This window comes from Salvelinus namaycush, chromosome 34 (genome assembly GCF_016432855.1).
Source record: "Salvelinus namaycush isolate Seneca chromosome 34, SaNama_1.0, whole genome shotgun sequence".
NCBI lineage: Eukaryota > Metazoa > Chordata > Actinopteri > Salmoniformes > Salmonidae > Salvelinus > Salvelinus namaycush.
This window is the reverse complement of record NC_052340.1, coordinates 24868594-24892318: the sequence shown is the minus strand read 5'-3', so window position 1 is coordinate 24892318 and position 23725 is coordinate 24868594. Positions and strand designations below refer to the sequence as shown.

Sequence of the window (23725 nt, the reverse complement as noted above, 5' to 3'; positions counted from 1 at the left end):
CTACTGCGCAGGGTATGGCTCCTACCAGGGCATGGCTCCTAACCAACGTATCCACCATCTCCATCCTAGACAAAGTGGTCCTGGATCGCTTCTTACGGGCGCTACCCCACGACATGAAGAGAGCAGCGAGTCTATGCACGCCCAAGACCTTGAGGACCTCCTGGGAGCAGTGGAGATGCCTCAGAACACTGAGTCCCTGCTGAGTGGGTGCCGGGCCGACCTGCCACTGACGACCCCAGGTAGATGGAGACCAAAGGAGGTGTTTTGAGCATGGCGTCCGGGGGCACCTTGCCTGGAATTTACAGGCTTGAGAGGAATCGATACAATCAGCAAGCCCCGGAAGCTAGGTGGGCCATGCAGTGAACTACGTCACCTCCCGTTGGGCGCACCATGAATAAACGGCACCCATGGTCACGGTGAAGGTCGACGGACACGACATGGAAGCTCTATTACACTCCGGAAGTATGGTTACGCTCGTAACCACGAGCCTGCTGAACCAGGGGACCGAACGTGGTAGGGAGATGTCCATTTCCTGTGTCCACGGTGACACAAAGTGGTATCGAACCGTATTGGCCAATATTGTGACGCCACAAGGGAACTGCCAGATGATGGTGGGTGCTGTACCGGAGGTGCCGGTACCCCTCTTCATGGGACGAGATTGTCCGCTGTTCGCGGCACAGTTTTTTTTCGCGTTATTTGTAACTTATTTTGTACATAATGTTTCTGCAACCGTATCTTACGGCAAAAAATAGCTTCTGGATATCAAGAAAGCGATCACTCGGATTAGACAAAGATTTTTTTCTTTAACAAACAAGACGCACAAGACATCCTCCAAACACCCGGCAGGGCCGACATCCAAGTTATTTGCAAGAAGAAGCGACACAGGTACAGAGGACAAAGAGCCGGATGCCTGGTCAGGACCCGAAAAAGGCAATTGGGAAAGCTGCCGTTACCGTCAATACTACTCGCCGACGTGCAATCATTGGACAATAAACTAGACGAGGTACGATCGCGAATATCCTACCAACGGGACATCAAAAACTGTAATATCCTATGTTTCACGGAATCGTGAATGAATGACGACATGGATATTCAGCTAGCGGGATACACGCTGCACTGGCAGGGGGGACGAGGGGGGGGGGCGGTCTGTGCATATTTGTAAACAACAGCTGGTGCACGAAATCTAAGGAAGTCTCTAGATTTTGCTCACCTGAAGTAGAGTATATTGTGATAAATTGCAGGACACACTACTTGCCTAGAAAGTTTTCAGCTATACTTTTCGTGGCTGTTTATTTACAACCACAGACAGATGCTGGCACTAAGACCGCACTCAGTCAGCTGTATAAGGAAATAAGCAAACAGGAAACCACTCACCCAGAGGCGGCGCTCCTAGTGGCCGGAGACTTTAATGCAGGGAAACTTAAATCAGTTCTACCAAATTTCCATCAACATGTTAAATGTGCAACCAGAGGGAAAAAAAATTCTAGACAACCTGTACTCCACACACAGAGACGCGTACAAAGCTATCCCTCGCCCTCCATTTGGTAAATCCGACCACAACTCTATCCTCCTGATTCCTGCTTACAAGCAAAAATTAAAGCAGGAAGCACCAGTGACTCGGTCTATAAAAAAAAAGGTGGTCAGATGAAGCAGATGCTAAACTACAGGACTGTTTTGCTATCACAGACTGGAACATGTTCAGGGATTCTTCCGATGGCATTGAGGAATACACCACATCAGTCACTGGCTTTATCAATAAGTGCATCGAGGACGTCGTCCCCACAGTGACTGTACGTACACACCCCAACCAGAAGCCATGGATTACAGGCAACATTCGCACTGAGCTAAAGGGTAGAGCTGCCGCTTTCAAGGTGCGGGACTCTAACCCGGAAGCTTACAAGAAATCCTGCTATGCCCTGCGACGAACCATCAAACAGGCAAAGCGTCAATACAGGGCTGAGATTGAATCATACTACACCGGCTCCGACGTTCGTCTTATGTGGCAGGGCTTGCAAACTATTACAGACAACAAAGGGAAGCACAGCCGCGAGCTGCCCAGTGGCACGAGCCTACCAGATGAGCTAAATCACTTCTATGCTCGCTTCGAGGCAAGCAACACCGAGGCATGCATGAGAGCATCAGCTGTTCCAGGCGACTGTGTGATCACGCTCGCCGTAGCCGACGTGAGTAAGACCTTTAAACAGGTCAACATACAGAAGGCTGCGGGGCCAGATGCATTACCAGGACGTGTGCTCCGGGCATGTGTTGACCAACTGGCAGGTGTCTTCACTGACATTTTCAACATCTTCCTGATTAAGTCTGTAATACCAACATGTTTCAAACAGACCCCCATAGTCCCTGTGCCCAAGAACACAAAGGCAACCTGCCTAAATGACTACAGACCCGTAGCACTCATGTCTGTAGCCATGAAGTGCTTTGAAAGGTTGGTAATAGATCACATCAACACCATTATCCCAGAAACCCTAGACCCACTCCAATTTGCATACCGCCCAAACAGATCCACAGATGATGCAATCTCTATTGCACTCCACACTGCCCTTTCCCACCTGGACAAAAGGAACACTTATGTGAGAATGCTATTCATTGACTACAGCTCAGCGTTCAACACCATAGTACCCTCAAAGCTCATCACTAAGCTAAGGATCCTGGTACTAAACACCTCCCTCTGCAACTGGATCCTGGACTTCCTGCCGGGCCGCTCCCAGGTGGTGAGGGTAGGTAGCAACACATCTGCCACGCTGATCCTCAACACTGGAGCTCCCCAGGGGTGCGTGCTCAGTCCCCTCCTGTACTCCCTGTTCACCCATGACTGCATAGCCAGGCACAACTCCAACACCATCATTAAGGTTGCAGACGACACAACAGTGGTAGGCCTGATCACCGACAACGACGAGACAGCCTATAGGGAGGAAGTCAGAGACCTGGCCGGGTGGTGCCAGAATAGCAACCTATCCCTCAACGTAACCAAGACAAAGGAGATTATTGTGGACTACAGGAAAAGGAGGACCGAGCATGCCCCCATTCTCATCGACGGGGCTGTAGTGGAGCAGGTTGAGAGCTTCAAGTTCTCAACTAGAATGTTTCAAACACACCAAGACAGTCGTGAAGAGGGCACGACAAAGCCTGTTCCCCTTCAGGAAACTAAAAAGATTTGGCTTGGGTCCTGAGATCCTCAAAAGGTTCTACAGCTGCAACATCAAGAGCATCCTGACTGGTTGCATCACTGCCTGGTACGGCAACTGCTCGGCCTCTGACCGCAAGGCACTACAGAGGGTAGTGTGTACGGCCCAGTACATCACTGGGGCTAAGCTGCCTGCCATCCAGGATCTCTACACCAGGCGGTGTCAGTGGAAGGCCCTAAAAATTGTCAAAGACCCCAGCCACCCCAGTCATAGAGTGTTCTCTCTACTACCGTATGGCAAGTGGTACCGGAGTTCAAAGTCTAGGACAAAAAGGCTTCTCAACAGGTTTTACCCACAAGCCATAAGACTCCTGAACAGGTAATCAAATGGCTATCCGGACTATTTGCATTATGTTCCCCCCCCAACCCCTCTTTTTACGCTGTGGCTACTCTCTGTTTATCATATATGCATAGTCACTTTAACTATACATTCATGTACATACTACCTCAATTGGGCCGACCAACCAGTCCTCCTGCACAGTGGCTAACCGGGCTATCTGCATTGTGTCCCACCCACCACCCGCCAACCCCTCTTTTACGCTACTGCTACTCTCTGTTCATCATATATGCATAGTCACTTTAACCATATATACATGTACATACTACCTCAATCAGCCTGACTAACCGGTGTCTGTATGTAGCCTCACTACTTTTATAGCCTCGCTACTGTATATAGCCTGTCTTTTTACTCTTGTTTTATTTCTTTACCTACCTATTGTTCACCTAATACCTTTTTTGCACTATTGGTTAGAGCCTGTAAGTAAGCATTTCACTGTAAAGTCTACACCTGTTGTATTCAGCGCACGTGACAAATAAACTTTTTGATTTGATTTGGAGGCACAAGCTGAGGAAAAAGGTACGAGCCGGCTGAAGACGACGGCCCGGAAGCAAGTGGTTGACAAACCTGTATCTACGGGTCCGGAGTCGAAGTCGGAGGGGGCGTCAGAACCCGACCCCCCTGGTGAACCACTGGAGGAGGAGCCCATCCTCCCCCTCCTCGATTTCGAGGGACCAGTCGAGAAACCCGCTGGGGGCCAACTGAGGTGACAATTCGGGACTGCCCAGTGGGAGGATCCAAACTTGAAAGCCACCGCAGCCCAAGTAATAGTGGTGGATGGACGGCTACTTCCGGGGGTGAGTGACTGGCAATACCCCCATTTCCAAATCAAGAATAACCTTTGGTATCAGGTGTCGCGCCAACAGGGGGAACTTCGAGAGGTACTGATGCTGCCCCGATGATATGTGGGAACCGTTCTTCAGCTGGCCCACACTCACCTGTTGGGGGCGCACTTGGGAATGGAGAAGACCCAGGAACGGATTGCCAGGAACGGATTGTTACACTGGCCTAGGATGAGGAGAGCCGTGGAAGACTATTGTCGTAGCTGCCCGGAGTGTCAAATTACTGCCCCAAAAGCACACTTCCGAAACCCACTGGTCCCCCTACCGATAATCGGGGTGCCCTTTGAACGCATCGCCATGGACATAGTGGGAACACTGGTAAAAACAGCATGAGGACACTGGTACATTCTGGTAATGATAGATTATGCCACCCGGTATCCCGAGAACATTCCACTACAGGTGGCGGTATCCAAGGGAATTTCCCAGGAGCTGTTCCACCTCTTTAGCCGGGTGGGCATCCCGAACAAGATCCTGACAGACCAAGGTACTGAATTTATGTCCCGCCTAATGAAAGATTTGTGTGCTCTCCTGCAGATCAAGCAGATCCGGACCTCCGTCTTTCACCCACAGATGGATGGGCTCGTTGAGCGGTTCAAAAAACGCTCAAACAAATACTGCGGAAGGTCATCGAGCAGGACGGGAAGAACTGGGACCAGCTACTACCTCCTCTGGTTTTTCCTCTTTCGAACTCCTCTATGGGAGGAGGCCATGCGGCCTACTGGACCTCACCAAGGAGGTGTGGGAAGCCCAACCTACCCCCTTACGCAACGTGGTATAGCTCGTGGAGACGATGAGGGAGCGGATGACAGCCACATGGCCAGTGGTAAGGGAGCATATGGAGAAGGCACAACGCGCCCAAGCCCAGGTCTACAATCGTGGAACCCAGCCCTGAGAATTCCAGGTGGAAACAAGGTGTTGGTTTTAATCCCCACGGCCGAAAGTAAGTTCCTGGCAACATGGCACGGGCCATACGAGGTGATAGAGAAGCTGGGACCCGTAAATTACCGGGTACGGCAGCCGGGGAAACGGAAACCCCAACAGATTTACCACGTGAACCTGTTGAAGAAGTGGCATGGGAGGACAGCCTTGGCCGTGTTATGGTCGGGACCCAGGAAGCCAATGGTACCAGTGGTGGTCCAAAACAATGAGGTCCTCGACCCGGCCCAGAAGCAAGCGCTCAGGGAGCTCGTTGATCGGAACACGGCGGTGTTCTCCGAGAAGCCGGGCTGCACAACTCTCATGGAACACTACGTCCGTACCCTGACCGGGGAAACGGTATGAAAGAGGCCATATCGGATTCCTGAGGCCCGAAGGAAGACCGTGAAGCAGGAAGTGGAGGCTATGCTGAGGATGGGGGTTGTCGAAGAGTTCCACAGCGCATGGTGCAGCCCCATCGTGTTGGTGCCCAAACCGGACGGTAGCCTGCGCTTCTGTAATGATTTCCAGGGTGTGAACAACATCAGCTTGTTCGACGCCTACCCCATGCCGAGGGTGGACGAGCTCATCGACCGATTGGGAAAGGCCCGGTACATCAGCACCCTTGACCTGACCAAAGGATATTGGCACGTACCGTTGGCAACCAGGGCCCGCCTGGTTAGAGCGAAATGGACAGGCAAGATCGAAGCGACGTTCAGGCGTCTGAAGGAAGCACTGTGCTCCCATCCAATTCTCGTAATGTCGATTTCCAAGTGCCGATGTTGGTCCAGACGGACGCATGTGACATGGGACTAGGGGCCGTCCTGTCCCAGGTACACGATGGGGAGGAGCACCCCATCATGTACATAAGCTGATACCCTGAGAGAAAAAGTACTCTATTGTTGAGAAAGAGTGCCTAGCGGTGAAGTTGGCGCTAGACACTCAAGTATTACCTGTTGGGTACCCACTTCACCCTGGTCACCGACCATGCTCCCCTGGTCTGGATGACCATGGGAAGGAACACAAACGATCGGGTCACCAGGTAGTTCTTGTTCCTTCAACGCTTCTCTTTTTCTGTTATGCACAGGTCAGGGGTGAAGCATGGAAAAGCGGATGCCCTATCAAGAAGGGAGACATACGTTGCACTGACGACAACCCCCTCCCCGACAGAGCAAAAAAAGGGGGGGGGGGTGGCGTACAGTAGGTCAGCCATTAGGGGAAGACTCGCCGAGGCCTGGTGACAGATGCAGTCTACATCATGAGACGATGGCTCCTTCTGCTGGACGTGCCAGGTCTTGACAGGCTCTCCGGTCAGGACTAATTGGGGCTGATTGTGGTTGGTGAGTAACCAAGGGAATGATTGCTCACCAGCTGGACGAGTCCCATAAAGCTGCCAAAAGGGCAGCACACGAGAGGGGACTGGGGGAAGAGAGGTTACTCCTGTATAGTCGTGCTCTGTCCCAGGGATAATGGAGGGAGCTCAGTTTTGTTCCCCACAGGATGCAGCAAGACCCGGAGCCCAGAAGACGGTATCCCAGAGAGCGTTTCCTGGGGGAGACCTATTATTTTCTTTTTGCTTGTTATTTAAATAAACATCCTTGAAACCGAGCTAATCCAACTCTGTCTGTGTCTGATCTGTGTAAACATCTTGACCAAACCCCCTGGTCTGCCATAGTAATTAGGGTTGTTGTTCTGTTGGAAGGTGAACCTTTTCCCCAGTCTGAGGTCCTGAGTGCTCTGGAACAGGTTTTCATCAAGGATCTCTCTGAACTTTGCTCCGTTCATCTTTGCCGCTGAAAAACATCCCCACATCATGAGGCTGCCACTACCATGCTTCACTGGAGGGATGGTGCCAGGTTTCCTCCAGGTGTGGTGCTTGGCATTCAGGCCAAAGAGTTAAATCTTGGTTTCATCAGACCAGAGAATCTTGTTTCTCATGGTCTGAGTCTTTAGGTGCCTTTTGGCAAACTCCAAGCGGGCTGTCATGTGCCTTTTACTGAGGAGTGGCTTCTGTCTGGCCACTACCATAAAGGCCTGATTGGTGGAGTGCTGCAGAGATGGTTGTCCTTCTGGAAGGTTCTCCAATCTCCACAGCGGAACTCTAGAGCTCTGTCAGAGTGACCATCAGATTCCTCAACACAATCCTCTCTCGGAGCTCTACGGACAATTCCTTTGACCTGAGAGTGTGGTTTTTGTTCTGACATGCACTGTCAACTGTGGGACCTTATATAGACATGTGTGCCTTTCCAAATCATGTCCAATCAATTGAATTTACCACAGGTGGACTCCAATCAAGTTGTAGAAACATGTCAAGGATGGTCAATGGAAACAGGGTGCACCTGAGCTCAATTTCGAGTCTAATAGCAAAGGGTCTGAATAGTTATGTAAATATTTATGTTTTTAATTTTTAATACATTTGCTACAAATCATAAAAACCTTTTTTGCTTTGTCATCATGGGGTATTGTGTGTAGATTGCTGAAGATGTAGAAAAAGTGTGGAAAAAGTCAAGGGGTCTGAATACTTTCTGAATGCACTGTATATAGGGGCAGTACTCAGTGACATCACTTTCTGAAACAGGAGGTAAAAATATATAACAGTTCCACAATATTAACATTCAATGTATCAAAATATATGATCATACACAAGGAATGTGATCAATATGTACAGTCGTGGCCAAAAGTTTTGAGAATGACACATATTAATTTCCATAAAGTTTGCTGCTTCAGTGTCTTTAGATATGTTTGTCAGATGTTACTATGGAATACTGAAGTGTAATTACAAGCATTTCACAAGTTTTCAAAGGCTTTTAATGACAATTACATGAAGTTGATGCAAAGAGTCAATATTTGCAGTGTTGACCCTTCTTTTTCAAGACCTCTGCAATCCGCCCTGGCATGCTGTCAATTAACTTCTCGGCCACATCCTGACTGATGGCAGCCCATTCTTGCATAATCAATGCTTGGAGTTTATCAGAATTTGTGGGTTTTTGTTTGTCCACCCACCTCTTGAGGATTGACCACAAACTCTCAATGGGATTAAGGTCTGGTGAGTTTCCTGGCCATGGACCCAAAATATCAATGTTTTGTTCCCCGAGCTACTTGTTATCACTTTTGCCTTATGGCAAGGTGCTCCATCATGCTGGAAAAGCCATTATTCGTCACCAAACTGTTCCTGGATGGTTGGGAGAAGTTGCTCTCGGAGGATGTGTTGGTACCATTCTTTATTCATGGCTGTGTTCTTAGGCAAAATTGTGAGTGAGCCCACTCCCTTGGCTGAGAAGCAACCCCACACATGAATGGTCTCAGGATGCTTTACTGTTGGCATGACACAGGACTGATGGTAGCGCTCACCTTGTCTTCTCCGGGCCAAGCTTTTTTCCGGATGCCCAAACAATCGGAAAGGGGAGTCATCTGATAAAATGACTTTGCCCCAGTCCTCAGCAGTCCAATCCCTGTACCTTTAGCAGAATATCAGTCTGTCCCTGATCTTTTTCCTGGAGAGAAGTGGCTTCTTTGCTGCCCTTCTTGACACCAGGCCATCCTCCAAAAGTCTTCGCCTCACTGTGCCTGCAGATGCACTCACACCTACCTGCTGCCATTCCTGAGCAAGCTCTGTACTGGTGGTGCCCCGATCCAGCAGCTGAATCAACTTTAGGAGACGTCCTGGCGCTTGCTGGACTTTCTTGGGCACCCTGAAGCCTTCTTCACAACAGTGAACCGCTCTCCTTGAAGTTCTTGATGATCCGATAAATGGTTGATTTAGGTGCAATCTTACTGGCAGCAATATCCTTGCCTGTGAAGCCCTTTTTGTGCAAAGCAATGATGACGGCACGTGTTTCCTTGCAAGTAACCATGGTTGACAGAGGAAGAACATTGAGTCCAAGCACTACCCTCATTTTGAAGCTTCCAGTCTGTTATTCGAACTCAATCAGCTTGACAGAGTGATCTCCAGCCTTGTCCTCGTCAACACTCAAACCTGTGTTAACGAGAGAATCACTGACATGATGTCAGCTGGTCCTTTTTTGGCAGGGCTGAAATGCAGTGGAAATGTTTTTGGGGGATTCAGTTCATTTGCATGGCAAAGAGGGACTTTGCAATTAATTGCAATTCATCTGATCACTCTTCATAACATTCTGGAGTATATGCAAATTGCCATCATACAAACTGAGGCAGCAGACGTTGTGAAAATAAAATGTTTTGTCATTCTCAAAACTTTTGGCCACGACTGTACAGTAATACTGTATACAGTTGAAGTCGGAAGTTTACATTCACCTTAGCCAAATACATTTAAACTCAGTTTTTCACAATTTCTGACATTTAATCTTTGTAAAAATTCCCTGCCTTATGTCAGTTAGGATCAACACTTTATTTTAAGAATGTGAAATGTCAGAATAATAGTAGAGAGCATTATTTATTTCAGCTTTTATTTATATCATCACATTCACAGTGGGTCAGAAGTTTACATACACTCAATTAGTATTTGGTAGCATTGCCTTGAAATTGTTTAACTTGGGTCAAACATTTCGGGTAGCCTTCCACAAGCTTCCCACAATAAGTTGGGTGAATTTTGACCCATTCCTCCTGACAGAGCTGGTGTAACTGAGTCAGGTTTGTAGGCCTCCTTGCTCGCACACAGTTTTTTATTCTGCCCACAAATTTTCTATGGGATTGAGGTCAGGGCTTTGTGATGGCCACTCCAATACCTTGACTTTGTTGTCCTTAAGACATTTTGCCACAACTCTGGAAGTATGCTTGGGGTCATTGTCCATTTGGAAGACCCATTTGCGACCAAGCTATAAATTCCTGATTGATGTCTTGAGATGTTGCTTCAATATATCCCCATAATTTTCCATCCTCATGATGTCATCTATTTTGTGAAGTGCACCAGTCCCTCCTGCAGCAAAGCACCCCCACAACATGATGCTGCCACCCCCGTGCTTCACAGTTTGGATGGTGTTCATTGGCTTGCAAGCCTCCCCCTTTTTCCTCCAAACATAACAATGGTCATTATGGCCAAACAGTTCTATTTTTGTTTCATCAGGCCAGAGGACATTTCTCCAAAAAGTACGATCTTTGTCCCCATTTGCAGTTGCAAACCGTAGTCTGGCTTTTTTATGACGGTTTTGGAGCAGTGGCTTCTTCCTTGACGAGCGGCCTTTCAGGTTATGTCGACATAGGACTCGTTTTACTGTCAATATGGATACTTTTGTACCTGTTTCCCTCAGCATCTTCACAAGGTCCTTTGCTGTTGTTCTGGGATTGATTTACACTTTTTGCACCAAACTACGTTCATCTCTAGGAGACAAAACGCATCTCCTTGAGTGGTATGATGGCTACGTGGTCCCATGGGGTTTATACTTGCGTACTATTGTTTGTACAGATGAACGTGGTACCTTCAGGCGTTTGGAAATTTCTCCCAAGGATAAACCAGACTTGTGGTGGTCTACAATTGTTTTTCTGAGGCCTTAGCTGATTTCTTTTGATTTTCCCATGATGTCAAGCAAAGAGACACTGAGTTTGAAGGTAGGCCTTGAAATACATCCACAGGTACACCTCCAATTGACTCAAATGGTGTCAGTTAGCATATCAGAAGCTTCTAAAGCCATGACATCATTTTCTTTCTGGAATTTTCCAAGCTGTTTAAAGGTACAGTCAACTTAGTGTATGTAAACTTCTGACCCACTGGAATTGTTATACAGTGAATTATAAGTGAAATAATCTGTCTGTAAACAATTGTTGGAAAAATTACTTGTGTCATGCACAAAGAAGATGTCCTAACCGTTTTTCCAAAACTATAGTTTGTTAATAACAAGAAATTTGTGGAGTGATTGAAAAACAAGTTTTAATGACTCCAACCTATGTGTATTTACACTTCCGACTTCAACTGTATATCACACAATATTCAATTTGGATAAAAACACAATAATTTGGACATTTTAAAACTATAAAAACGTTTTTAACTCAAATTCCTCGTAAAGGCCAAGAGGAGAGTGTGTTGAGCCTGTGGATCCAGAAAGATTCCCTTTGAAGAAGTTCCCTCTCAATCTCCCCTCCCCTGCATGACATCTTGACAATTTCTATTCCAATGTATCTCAGTGAACTAATAGGATGTCCAGCTTGTACAGAAGGAATAGCAACCGGATGTTTTGTCTCACCTGTCCATATATTGCTGCAGTGCTCACTGATCCGGGTCTTAAGGCTTCTACCGGTTTTCCCTATGTAAGACAGACCAGAAGGACATTTCAACATGTAAACAACATTGGTGGAATATGCAGGTAATCAGGCCATTGATCTTAAATCTTTGTTCTTTGCGGGGGTGGGTAATTTGTAGGTGAAACTGCACATTGGCCACATTTGTAATTACCCTTCAGAATCTTGTCCTCGCGTTTGGGGGTCTTTTAGAGACTATACGTGAGGGATATTTAAAGATGGGTTTCAATTGTACTAGTGCTTCCTGATAATATCCTTAAATGCCTTCCTCAATGGTGAGTTTTGTGTGAAGCATGAGGGGACATGTTCTGATTTTTCTTTAACTTGGGCATGTTTCACCCAATTGTCTTTGTACCCCCTTTTCTTAAACCTTTGTGTGAGGTCCGTGGTCTGTTTCTGGTAGGAAGCATCAGAGCTGGATATACTTCTGATGCGGCTGAATTGACAGCGAGACTTTTAATAAGTGTATGTGGATGAAAGCTGCCACCTCTAAGGAGGTTGTTCCTGTCTGTACGTTTCCTATAGGGATCTGTAGAGGGAGGTTTAGTCTTTAATAACCATCACATCAAGAAAACTAGTTAATGATGAAACGAAGGTGCTCATTCATAGTTTAGATAGGCATGGTAGGCATCCCTGTATAGATCACAAAAACATCATCCACATATCTCCAAATTAAGAGAATATTGGAGAGAAAGGGGTTAAGGTCTGGATTCAGCACCACATGTTTTTCAGACATTCCTAGATATAGGTTAGCATAATTAGGAGCCATAGTACTCCCCATCTTTGTCCCTTTGGTGTGGAAGAAAAAGTATCATTTGAAGAGAAAATTGTTGGAGGTTAGTACAAGATCAGCCAAGTTAGTACAGTTCAGCCAAGTCCACAGTAATTGGTGCTGGGAAGAGCATTAGGGGGATGTTCATTGACGTAGAGCTTGAAGGCCTCTAGGCCGCACTGATGGGGGATGTTAGTATATAGACTGGTAACATCAAAAGTATACATAATATAATTTTCAGATATATGATCCACAGATTCCAATTTATTCGAGGCAGGGGTATAGGGGCTCCCGAGTGGCGCAGCAGTCTCAGGCACTGCATCTCAGTGCAAGAGGTGTCACTACAGTCCCTGGTTCAAATCCAGGTTGTATCACATCTGGCTGTGATTGGGCGGCGCACAATTGTTCTGGGTTGGGCCGGGGTAGGCCATCATTGTAAATAAGAATTTGTTCTTAACTGACTTGCCTAGTTAAATAAAGGTTACAAAAAATACATGGGGAGAGAGATTGCCCAGGGTTTCACAAAATTGTCTTTAAAGGTAAAGATATTCTCTGTCAGAGATCTGTTACTACTCACAATGGGCCTGCCTGGTATCAGTGGTGGAAAAAGTACCCAAATGTCATACTTGAGTAAAAGTATAGATACCTTAATGGAAAGTTACTCAAGTAAAAGTGGAAGTCACCCAGTAAAATACCACTTGAGTAAAAGTCTAAAAGTTTTTGGTTCTAGATATACTTAAGTATCAAAAGTAAAAAATATTAATAATTTCAAATTACTTATATTAAGCAAAGCAGAGAGCAACATTTTTTTGTTTTTAAAATGTACAGATAGCCAAGGGCACACCCCAACACTCAGACATAATTTACAAAAGATGCATTTGTGTTTAGTAAGTCCACCCAATCAGAGGCAGTAGGGATGACCAGGGATGTTCTCTTGATAAGTGTGTGAATAGGACAATTTTCCTGTCCTGTTAAGCCTTCAAAATGTAACAAGTACTTTTGGATGTCATGGAAAATGTAGGGAGTAAAACGTACATTATTTTCTTTAGGAATGTAGTGAAGTAAAAGTAAAAGTTGCCCAAAATATAAATAGTAAAGTAAAGTACAGATACCCCCCAAAACTACTTAAGTATTTTTACTTAAGTACTTTACACCACTGCCTGGTATAGGGGGTGTCATGCTCTTGTGAATTTTGGGGAAAGCGTATATGACAAGTGTGGTTGGGTAGTCAATTTTCATATTCTCATATTCTATCTTTGTAATTTCCCCTTCGTTCAAAAATGTACACAATGTATCGTGGATCAGAGACTTGATTGATTAGTAGGGTCCTTAGGAAGTATTTTGTAAAATTCATTATCACTAAGAGAGGCAAGTTGAGGTTTCCAGGGTTCGAGTAGTGCAGAAGTTGTCGTATGCTGAGGCAGTGACGAAGGCAGAGAAAGATGAGTCAAAGGGGAGGGTTCCTGAAAGGAGTGGTGTGAGTAGAGGATCTGTACCAGTATTTGTATTTTTGTAATTATTATGGACCCCCATTAGCTGCTGCTTTGGCAGCTCTTCCTGGGGTCCAGCAAAATTAAGGCAGTTTATACAATTTAAAAAACAGTACAATACATTCACAGATTTCCCAACACACTGTGTGCCCCCCCCCCCCCCCCCCTGCTCCACCACTACCACATATCTACAGTACTAAATCCATGTGTATGTGTGTATATAGTGTGTATGTTATTGTGTGTATGCATGTGTATGTGCCTATGTTTGTGTTGCTTCACAGACCCTGCTGTTCCATAAGATGTGTTTTTTAATCTCTTTTTTTAAATCAAATTTTACTGCTAGCATCAGTTACTTGATGTGGAATAGAGTTCCATGTAGTCATGGCTCTATGTAGTATTGTGCACCTCCAATAGTCTGTTCTGGACTTGGAGATTGTGAAGAGACCTCTTGTTGCATGTCTTGTGGGGTATGAATAGGTGTACGAGCTGTGCGCCAGTAGTTCAAACAGACAGCTCAGTGCATTCAACACGTCAATACCTCTCATAAATACAAGTAGCGATGAAGTCAATCTCTCCTCCACTTTGAGCCAGGAGAGACTGACATGCATATTATTAATATTAGCTCTCTATCCAAGGACCAGCAGTGCTGCCCTGTTCTCAGCCAATTGCAATTTTCCTAAGTCCCTTTTTGTGGCACCTGACCACATGACTGGTGCGACAAAACTAGGGCCCATAGGACCCAGTACAGGGGGATAGGCCAACAAGTGATATATGTTTTAGTAAGATTGGATTTTTTGCATTTATAGCAATGGCTATCAACTGTACTGCAGGGATAGAACGTAAGTCACAGAAAATGTAGGTTGTAGTGGCAGCTGCAGAGCGAAATTTGGGTGTACAGAGACTTGATGTGAGAGTTACAAGGTGTGTTGTGTGGTGGTGTCCTGTCTTTTAAGGCTTTTGGCCTGAGGTAGGACTTGATAGATTAAATAGTGGAGTAGGGTGGTGGGTTTTTGGTGAGTGTAGGGTTAGATGGTAGGGTATATGTTGATTCATTTTTCAAGCAAAGAATAAGGGAGTTATACTCCAGTCTAGTAGGTGGCGGTAATACAACATAATTGAATGCCAACTGCCCTTAAACCAAAGAAGAAGAAGTTGTTGTACAGAGAACACACGAGTGTGGCGTTGGAGAGATTAAAGAAGCTGGCAAAAAGCTAACATATTTACTAGCTTGGTTTCCTGCTAAAGTCGCCATTCGCTGAAGAAAATATGTAAGTACTTTAAATGACCAATGTGTGCATGGTTTATATACAGTTAAACAGAGCCTCATCACTGTGGAAAGAAGTGTGGCTAAATTTGGCTAACTGGCTAGCTGGTTAACAATAGCCAGTCATGATGACCTACCGTTACTAGCGATAGTAACTACTGTAGCTAGCTAACCATAATAAACCTAGGAACTTATCAGCCAGCAAGCTAATACATATTGCCTTTGGCCACTTCATGTAAAACAGTTTTCCACTTTGTTAGCAGCTAACTGTTGGTCTGAATTAACGTTAGTTTTGTCAAGTCTCAATCATCATCATCTCGATCAACAATGTTTGAATTGCCTGGAGTTGAACTCTGTTAACAATAAGTGTCCTCAATAATCCTTCCAGGAGCCTGTTAAGTAAACCCAAGTCGGAGATGACTCCTGAGGAGCTCCAGAAACGCGAGGAGGAAGAGTTTAATACTGGGCCCCTGTCTGTGCTCACCCAGTCTGTCAAAAACAACACACAGGTCCTCGTCAACTGCCGAAACAACAAGAAGCTGCTTGGCCGTGTCAAGGCATTTGACAGGTATTTATGTAGCTAGGCCACTGTCGTTGGGAAGTCATAAATTGGAGTTATATGGTTAATCACAAATGTCCAACAAATACAGACACAAGATTTTGTTATCACATGTTACCCATATCCCCCTAAAGACTTGATTCTTAATGCTTTTTGGTTAACTGTATACATTTGTATTCCCCTCTCAATGCAGACACTGCAACATGGTCCTGGAGAATGTGAAGGAGATGTGGACAGAAGTGCCCAAGAGTGGCAAGGGCAAGAAGAAGTCCAAACCAGTAAACAAGGACCGTTACATCTCCAAGATGTTCCTGAGAGGAGACTCCGTGATCGTGGTGCTGAGAAACCCCCTCATCACAGGGAAATAGATTCTTCATTTGCCCACTTCACCTGTCTTTGTCAAAGAGATGATGGCAGGCAGTGGATGGGCTGTCATTATGTGAAAATAATGTTTTGTTTTGGAACAGAGAGGAATCTGAGCTGTGTGTTTAGAATTTAATGTGAGAAAATGATACCAAGTTCACACTTTGGATTGCTGATTAAGATCATTCCTGCCGTTCTATTTTGTTTCGGGCGCTAATTTAGTTTTTCATTTTAATAATAAAAGACGAGAAGTATGGTATTCAGTGTTGTGAATACGTGTACACACTCTTAGAACATAGCCAGATGTATTCTCTATTGTATCTCAAATAGTTTCAGGCTCGAAAGCAAGGGGTATGTTGGGATGAACAGAACTCTGACTCTTGACTTCTCTCTTTCTCTCCTCCTCCTCTCCATCCTCTCACTCTCCTCTAGCCTGTTTCCCCAGGCAGAAGCTTGGGTGTCAGTGTTGATTTCAGGTGGCAGCGCTCAATATGCGACAAACTGCCGTTTAAAGAACCATGCATTATAGATGAGACCAGATGTGCTGACTGTCACTTCACACCCTGCTCTGCGTTTTCCGTATCATCTTGTCCCTTCGCTGCGACTCACCCCATCCTGACCACTTTGTAAGCTAATTGTCTCAATAGCATATTTATTTCTTCTCAAACAGTTGGCACTTAATCCAGTGCGGTTAACTTGGGGCTTGAGTGCCCGCCCCAAGGTTATTTGCCAGTAAGTGGCATACTGTACAGTGCATTCGGAAAGTATTCAGACCCCTTGATTTTGTTACGTTAGAGCCCTATTCCCCCCCCCCCCCCCCCCCCTCAATCTCCACACAATACCCCATAATTACAAAGCAAAAACATGTTTAGACATTTTGCAAGTTTATTAAAAAGAAAAAACATCACATTTACAGACCCTCAGACCCTTTACTCAGTACTTTGTTGAAGCACCTTTGGCAGTGATTACAGCCTTGAGTCTTCTTGGGTATAACGCTACAACCTTGGTACACCTGTATTTGGGGAGTTTCTCCCATTCTTCTCTGCAGATCCTCTCAAGCTCTGTCAGGTTGGCTGGGGAGCGGCGCTATACAGCTATTTTCAGGTCTCTCCAGAGATGTTTGATCGGGTTCAAGTCCGGACTCTGGCAGGGCCACTCAAGGACATTCAGAGACTTGTCCCAAAGCCACTCCTGCATTGTCTTGGCTGTGTGCTAAAGGTCGTTGTGCTGTTGGGAGGTGAAACTTCGCCCCAGTCTGAGGTCCTGAGCACTCTGGAGCAGGTTTTCATGAAGGATCTCTCTGTACTTTGCTCTGTTAATCTTTCCCTCGATTCTGACTAGTCTCCCAGTCCCTGCCGCTGAAAAACATCCCCACAGCATGATGCTGCCACCACCATGCTTCACCGGCGGGATGGTGCCAGATTTCCTCCAGACGTGACGCTTGTCATTCAGTACAAAGAGTTCAATCTTGGTTTCATCAGACCAGAGAATCTTGTTTCTCATGGCCTGAGAGTCCTTTAGGTGCCTTTTGGCAAACTCCAAGTGGGCTGTCATGTGCCTTTTACTGAGGGGTGGCTTCTGTCTGGCCACTACCATAAAGGACTGATTAGTGGAGTGCTGCAGAGATGGTTGTCCTTCTGGAAGGTTCTCTCATCTCCACAGAGGACCTCTGGAGCACTGTCAGAGTGACCATCGGGTACTTGGTCACCTCCCTGACAAAGGCCCTTCTCCCCCGATTGCTCAGTTTGGCCGGGCGGCCAGCTCTAGGAAGAGTCTTAGTGGTTCCAAACTTCTTCCATTTAAGATCTTAAATGCTGCAGAAATGTTTGGTACCCTTCCACAGAGCTAGTTTTCTGTCTCGGAGCTCTATGGACAATTATTTTGACCTCATGGCTTGGTTTTTGCTCTGACTTTGCACTGTCAGCTGTGGGACCGGTGTGTGCTTTTCCAAATCATGTCTAATCAATTTAATTTTACCACAGGTGGAGTGTAATCAAATTGTAAAAACATCTCAAGGATGATCAATGGAAACCGGATGCATCTGAGCTCAATTTCGAGTCTCATAGCAAAGGGTCTGAATACTTACGTAAATAAGGTATTTGTTTTATTTTTAATACATTTGCAAAAATGTCAACCTTTTTTCACTTTGTCATTAAGGGGTATTGTGTGTGTGTGTTGATGAGGATTTGTTTTTTCTTTAATCCATTTTAGAACAAGGCTGTAACGTAACAAAGTGTGGAAAAAGTCAAGGGGTCTGAATACTTTCCGAATGCAATGTATGTGCAAGAGCACAATCATTCTCAATTTGCAGGACTCTTTTAAATCATCTGTTGTCTGAATTAAGACTGTGCATGGCTCTTTAGGTTTGTTCAAAGGTCACAAAGTATTCCCTGCTGGGCATAAAGAGCAGCACAGTTAGTTATACATAAATCTCATTATGTCTTATTGATTGACATCCTCTAAACTTGAGTCCCAGAGGAGGAGGGACATGATACATGAACATTGAGGAATTTTGCCAATACTTCCTTTTCCCAAAAATAACCAGGTAATTTTCTGGAAGCTATTTGTTTGCTTTTCCCATCTTGAATGTTGTGAAGTTGATGCCATTTTCATTTAAGTTGAATTGAATGTGCTTTGGAATTTAAACACGTTTGCAGAGCAGTCAGAAGCAAGATGGGAATCTCACTGTCACCTATATGCATCTTAGCCTAGATCTCATTCAGTCTTATGTGTTGATTCCTATTCCATATTTTCCATTGAGGCGAGTCCTCTTATAGATGACTATAACTATTGTTGTGCTTCTCTATTCCCATAGCTACTTCATTCTTACTCATGGTACTGCATCACACATGTTCTTTTGAAAGTTTTCCCATGCTCTTTTTGGCCCACCCAGTCCTTCCAAGCCTGGAGCTGTCCTCCAGGTCTCCCACATATGAGGGAACATATCTTGGGCAAATACATCCTCTTCATGCCCCCCACCCCCTCTCCCTGTTAAATTGCTCGCCCTAAGGGCCACTGCACCTGTGGTGTCTCTTTGTGTGGGGGGCAGTTCTCTGTCTCTGATTTATAGCCCTCAGGTGAAGTCTTCTGGGATGTGTGTGTCAGAGGGAGAAGAAACATAAAACGAACTTGGATAAAACTCAAACTAACCCCCCTCATCCTTGTCTTTGTAATCTGTAGGCCAACTCATTATTTTCCTGATCAGAGATGGGAGAAACATTCCTATTTCTCTTGTTTGGTCTCTGTCTGCAGCAGTTAATGTCAGCACCAATAATACAGTATTTTCAATCTCTTGAGTGTTCTGTTTAGTGAAAAGCATGCACACCTATTCATTCATTCATTCCTAATGAGTTATAGAAAAGGGTGCCATGTGTCTTTACGCATGAGTGAGACTTCTTGAGCATTTCCCTCCAGATTTTGGGGTGTGACTCTTCAGCAGGAAGGAGGATGTTTTATTCAGTAGGCAGCTGGAGCAGAAGGCGCGATAAGAGGGGAAGTGTGATTATGATAGCGATCGGCCATGCATCGATACTCTCCCCTCCGCGCAACGCGACACCCTCATCCAGCGTGCGGCTCACACTCGCCATCGATCTTGCCTGGTAACCTGAACCGCTGCAGTTTGTTTCCAAGCAGATCCATGGTCGTGGTATCAGTGCCACGAGGCATGTGGAGAAAGAGTGACAGAGAGTATCAACTCTGTAAACACAGCAGTGGAGGACGGCCCTACATAATGGCTGGAACGGAGCAAATGGAATATTTGATACCACATATTCTGCTCCAGCCATTACCACGATCCAGTCCTCCCCAATGAAGGTGCCACCAACCTACTGTGACATACACAAACACACTTGAGGTCACCTCATCCCAGTGAAAGAAAAAATGCTGCTACCCCCACACATCATTATTGAATAATTTTTTGTTCATTTAAAATTAGGCCTACATATAGGAGTTTTAATACAAATACATCACATATTGTATGTTATTGGCAGACTAAAGGGAAATGTGGAGATACAATGTGTACTGATACATGGCCACGCCAGCTATGTTGAGCTGCTATGTGTTCTTTTTCCTGATAAATCAGATAAGGGCGCAACTATAGACTACATAGCAACAAATGTAGTTTATGTATACAAACTGACTGGAATATTTTTTTCTCAAACAAAATAGTAGGCCTACACTTCATTATCAATATTAACCCATAAAATAATTATCCTCTTAATAAAAACATGTAGTATCTTCCGCCATCTAGCGGCGTATATTAGTACTGTATTTTGTTTGGCCGCCCAGTAGAGGGCGTGCTTAAACTTTTAACTACTGCAGGCTACATGAGTGCAAAATGCTGAGCAACACTCAATACCTGTCAAACACCACCAGCCTACAGACCGAGCAAACAGTTGAAGAGGGACAAACCGCTAAGGTTTGATAAAGCATTGTCCTCACAAATAAAAAAGTATGAGTTTCAGCTCTAAATCCTCCTTAACATAGACCTATCTTCTTCCACTGTGCTGTGACTTACATATTTGTGCCTTAGGTCATCCTCCCCATTTCCCCTAGTAGAGGTCAGAGACCTAGTCAGCTCATTTGGGCTACATTTCTTTAGCTTCCCTCAGCCTGGCGACCAGCCCAGATCTCTCTACCCCCCCCCCCCCCCCCCTCCCCCTCTCTCTCCCACTCTCCTGTCCAAACACACACACTCCTTTTCATAAGAAAATGTTATCTACTATGCACAGTGAAATAATCCATGACCCATATTAATCCTTATTAAAATGATTAGTACTCAACCCCTTGCCTCCACCACCATTCACATTGTTTTCCAGACTCAGTTTCAATCTCTTCTCCTCTCATTTTTGCTACAGTCGTATAATGCAGTAAACTAGATTCCTGTTTACATAATGCCCTCTATAAAAAGAGGGCACAAACTCTCTCTCACACACACACACCTAATGTACCTGGGTCTTCCACTTATCTCTCACTGTCCAGCCACTCTAACATAACCTTGGTCTCTACCTTAATCTAACTCTCATATTATCTAATCACTTGTGTCCAAGTCCAACAGGTCCCATGTGAAACTGTGCCAACTATGGAGAGAGCTGACGTCACACTGTGGAAAAGTGGTACAGAGGACAGGACGGGAGAATCCTAACATTACAGCACAGTCTAGTTCTAGGTGAACCACTTTCTGGGAGTAGAATAGTCTTTGGCACACACATTTTCATTTTCTCACCAGTTTCCCACAAAATTACATGCTTGGATGGGGAAAATCTGATTATATAATTAACATGAGTTTATATAATTGCTTGAAAATGTGTACTCTATTTTTGGGTGCAGTTTCAGTAGTGGCCAGCAGACAGCAGATTGAATGGAGGGAGCTCAAATTGTGTGACAGGCTGACAGTTGCTCTGTAGACAGCTGTCGTGTGTGTTCAGACCTACCAGTGCTTCAGATGTTTACACATGCCATTGAGACATAATGCATTCCTTCCTCTTCTGCTCCAGTTCCCTCTCCCCCATAAGGAGAAAAATGCTACAGTATCGCTCAAGACGTTTTAGGAATGCAGTGCAAGATATCATGGTGGTGACAGCACTGTATAATTCGCTATATTCTTTCCCATTATCTTCCTCCTTCATTATTTATGAAGTTAGAAGGCCTATGGTGGTGGCAGGTAGCCTAGCGGTAAGAGCGTTTGGCCAGTAAACGAACGGTTGCCAGTTTGAATACCTGAGCTGGCAGGGTGAAAAATCTGTCAATGTGCCCTTGAGCAAGCCACATAACCATAATTTGCTCCAGGGTCGCAGTACTACTATGCCTGACCTACACAGTTCACTGCACCTATGTGGCAATATATATATATATAGTATATCACAAAAGTGAGTACACCCCTCACATTTTTGTAAATATTTGAGTATATCTTTTCATGTGACAACACTGAAGAAATGACAGTTTGCTACAATATAAAGTAGTGAGTGTACAGCTTGTATAACAGTGTAAATTTGCTGTCCCCTCAAAATAACTCAACACACAGCCATTAATGTCCAAACTGCTGGCAACAAAAGTGAGTACACCCCTAAGTGAAAATGTCCAAATTGGGCCCAATTAGCCATTTTCCCTCCCCGGTGTCATGTGACTCGTTAGTGTTACAAGGTCTCAGGTGTGAATGGGGAGCAGGTGTGTTAAATTTGGTGTTATCGCTCTCACACTCCCTCATACTGACTGGTCACTGGAAGTTCAACATGGCACCTCATGGCAAAGAACTCTCTGAGGATCTGAAAAAAAGAATTGTTGCTCTACATAAAGATGGCCTGGGCTATAAGAAGATTGCCAAGACCCTGAAACTGAGCTGCAGCACGGTGGCCAAGACCACACAGCGGTTTAACTGGACAGGTTCCACTCAGAACAGGCCTCGCCATGGTCGACCAAAGAAGTTGAGTGCACGTGCTCAGCGTCATATCCAGAGGTTGTCTTTGGGAAATAGACATATGAGTGCTGCCAGCATTGCTGCAGAGGTTGAAGGGGTGGGGGGTCAGCCTGTCAGACCATACGCCGTACACTGCATCAAATTGGTCTGCATGGCTGTCGTCCCAGAAGGAAGCCTCTTCTAAAGATGATGCACAAGAAAGCCCTCAAACAGTTTGCTGAAGACAAGCAGACTAAGGACATGGATTACTGGAACCATGTCCTGTGGTCTGATGAGACCAAGATAAACTTATTTGGTTCAGATGGTGTCAAGCGTGTGTGGCGGCAACCAGGTGAGGAGTACAAAGACAAGTGTGTCTTGCCTACAGTCAAGCATGGTGGTGGGAGTGTCATGGTCTGGGGCTGCATGAGTGCTGCCGGCACTGGGGAGCTACAGTTCATTGAGGGAACCATGAATGCCAACATGTACTGTGACATACTGAAGCAGAGCATGATCCCCTCCCTTCGGAGACTGGGCCGCAGGGCAGTATTCCAACATGATAACGACCCCAAACACACCTCCAAGACGACCACTGCCTTGCTAAAGAAGCTGAGGGTAAAGGTGATGGACTGGCCAAGCATGTCTCCAGACCTAACCCCTATTGAGCATCTGTGGGGCATCCTCAAACGGAAGGTGGAGGAGTGCAAGGTCTCTAACATCCACCAGCTCCGTGATGTCGTCATGGAGGAGTGGAAGAGGACTCCAGTGGCAACCTGTGAAGCTCTGGTGAACTCAATGCCCAAGAGGGTTAAGGCAGTGCTGGAAAATTATGGTGGCCACACAAAATATTGACACTTTGGGCCCAATTTGGACATTTTCACTTAGGGGTGTACTCACTTTTGTTGCCAGCGGTTTAGACATTAATGGCTGTGTGAGTTATTTTGAGGGGACAGCAAATTTACACTGTTATACAAGCTGTATACTCACTACTTTACATTGTAGCAAAGTGTTATTTCTTCAGTGTTGTCACATGAAAAGATATACTCAAATATTTACAAAAATGTGAGGGGTGTACTCACTTTTGTGATTTACTGTATATATATATATTTGTTTTGCCTACATAGTCTACAACTAGTTTCTTAAACTATTTGTTGTCTCACCACTATTCACATGTGCACAACGCTGATTATAGGGTAGGCTCGTTTAGTCCAACAGGCCTATGTTGCTTAAATAATTATAAATACAGTTTTTTCCCCAACTTTCTATCAACCTTGAATACCCGAATTGGAGTTATGCCTTTCAACCACTAGGGAAAGGCAGAGTGGTGTGGATTTTTTTCAAAGGTTAGTGCAATCCGGCATCCTTGGGACATGGACA

General features: G+C 45.3%; 1 protein-coding gene across 1 annotated transcript; it reads left to right on the top strand.

Annotated features, from left to right (window-relative positions):
- Nucleotides 1-14901: 14901 nt before the first annotated feature.
- On the top strand, nucleotides 14902-16213 carry LOC120028587 (small nuclear ribonucleoprotein Sm D2-like). The gene is made up of 3 exons (XM_038973793.1): nucleotides 14902-15036; nucleotides 15421-15600; nucleotides 15785-16213. Coding segments are annotated over exons 1-3 (357 nt in total). The 5' UTR covers nucleotides 14902-15034; the 3' UTR covers nucleotides 15960-16213.
- Nucleotides 16214-23725: the final 7512 nt, after the last annotated feature.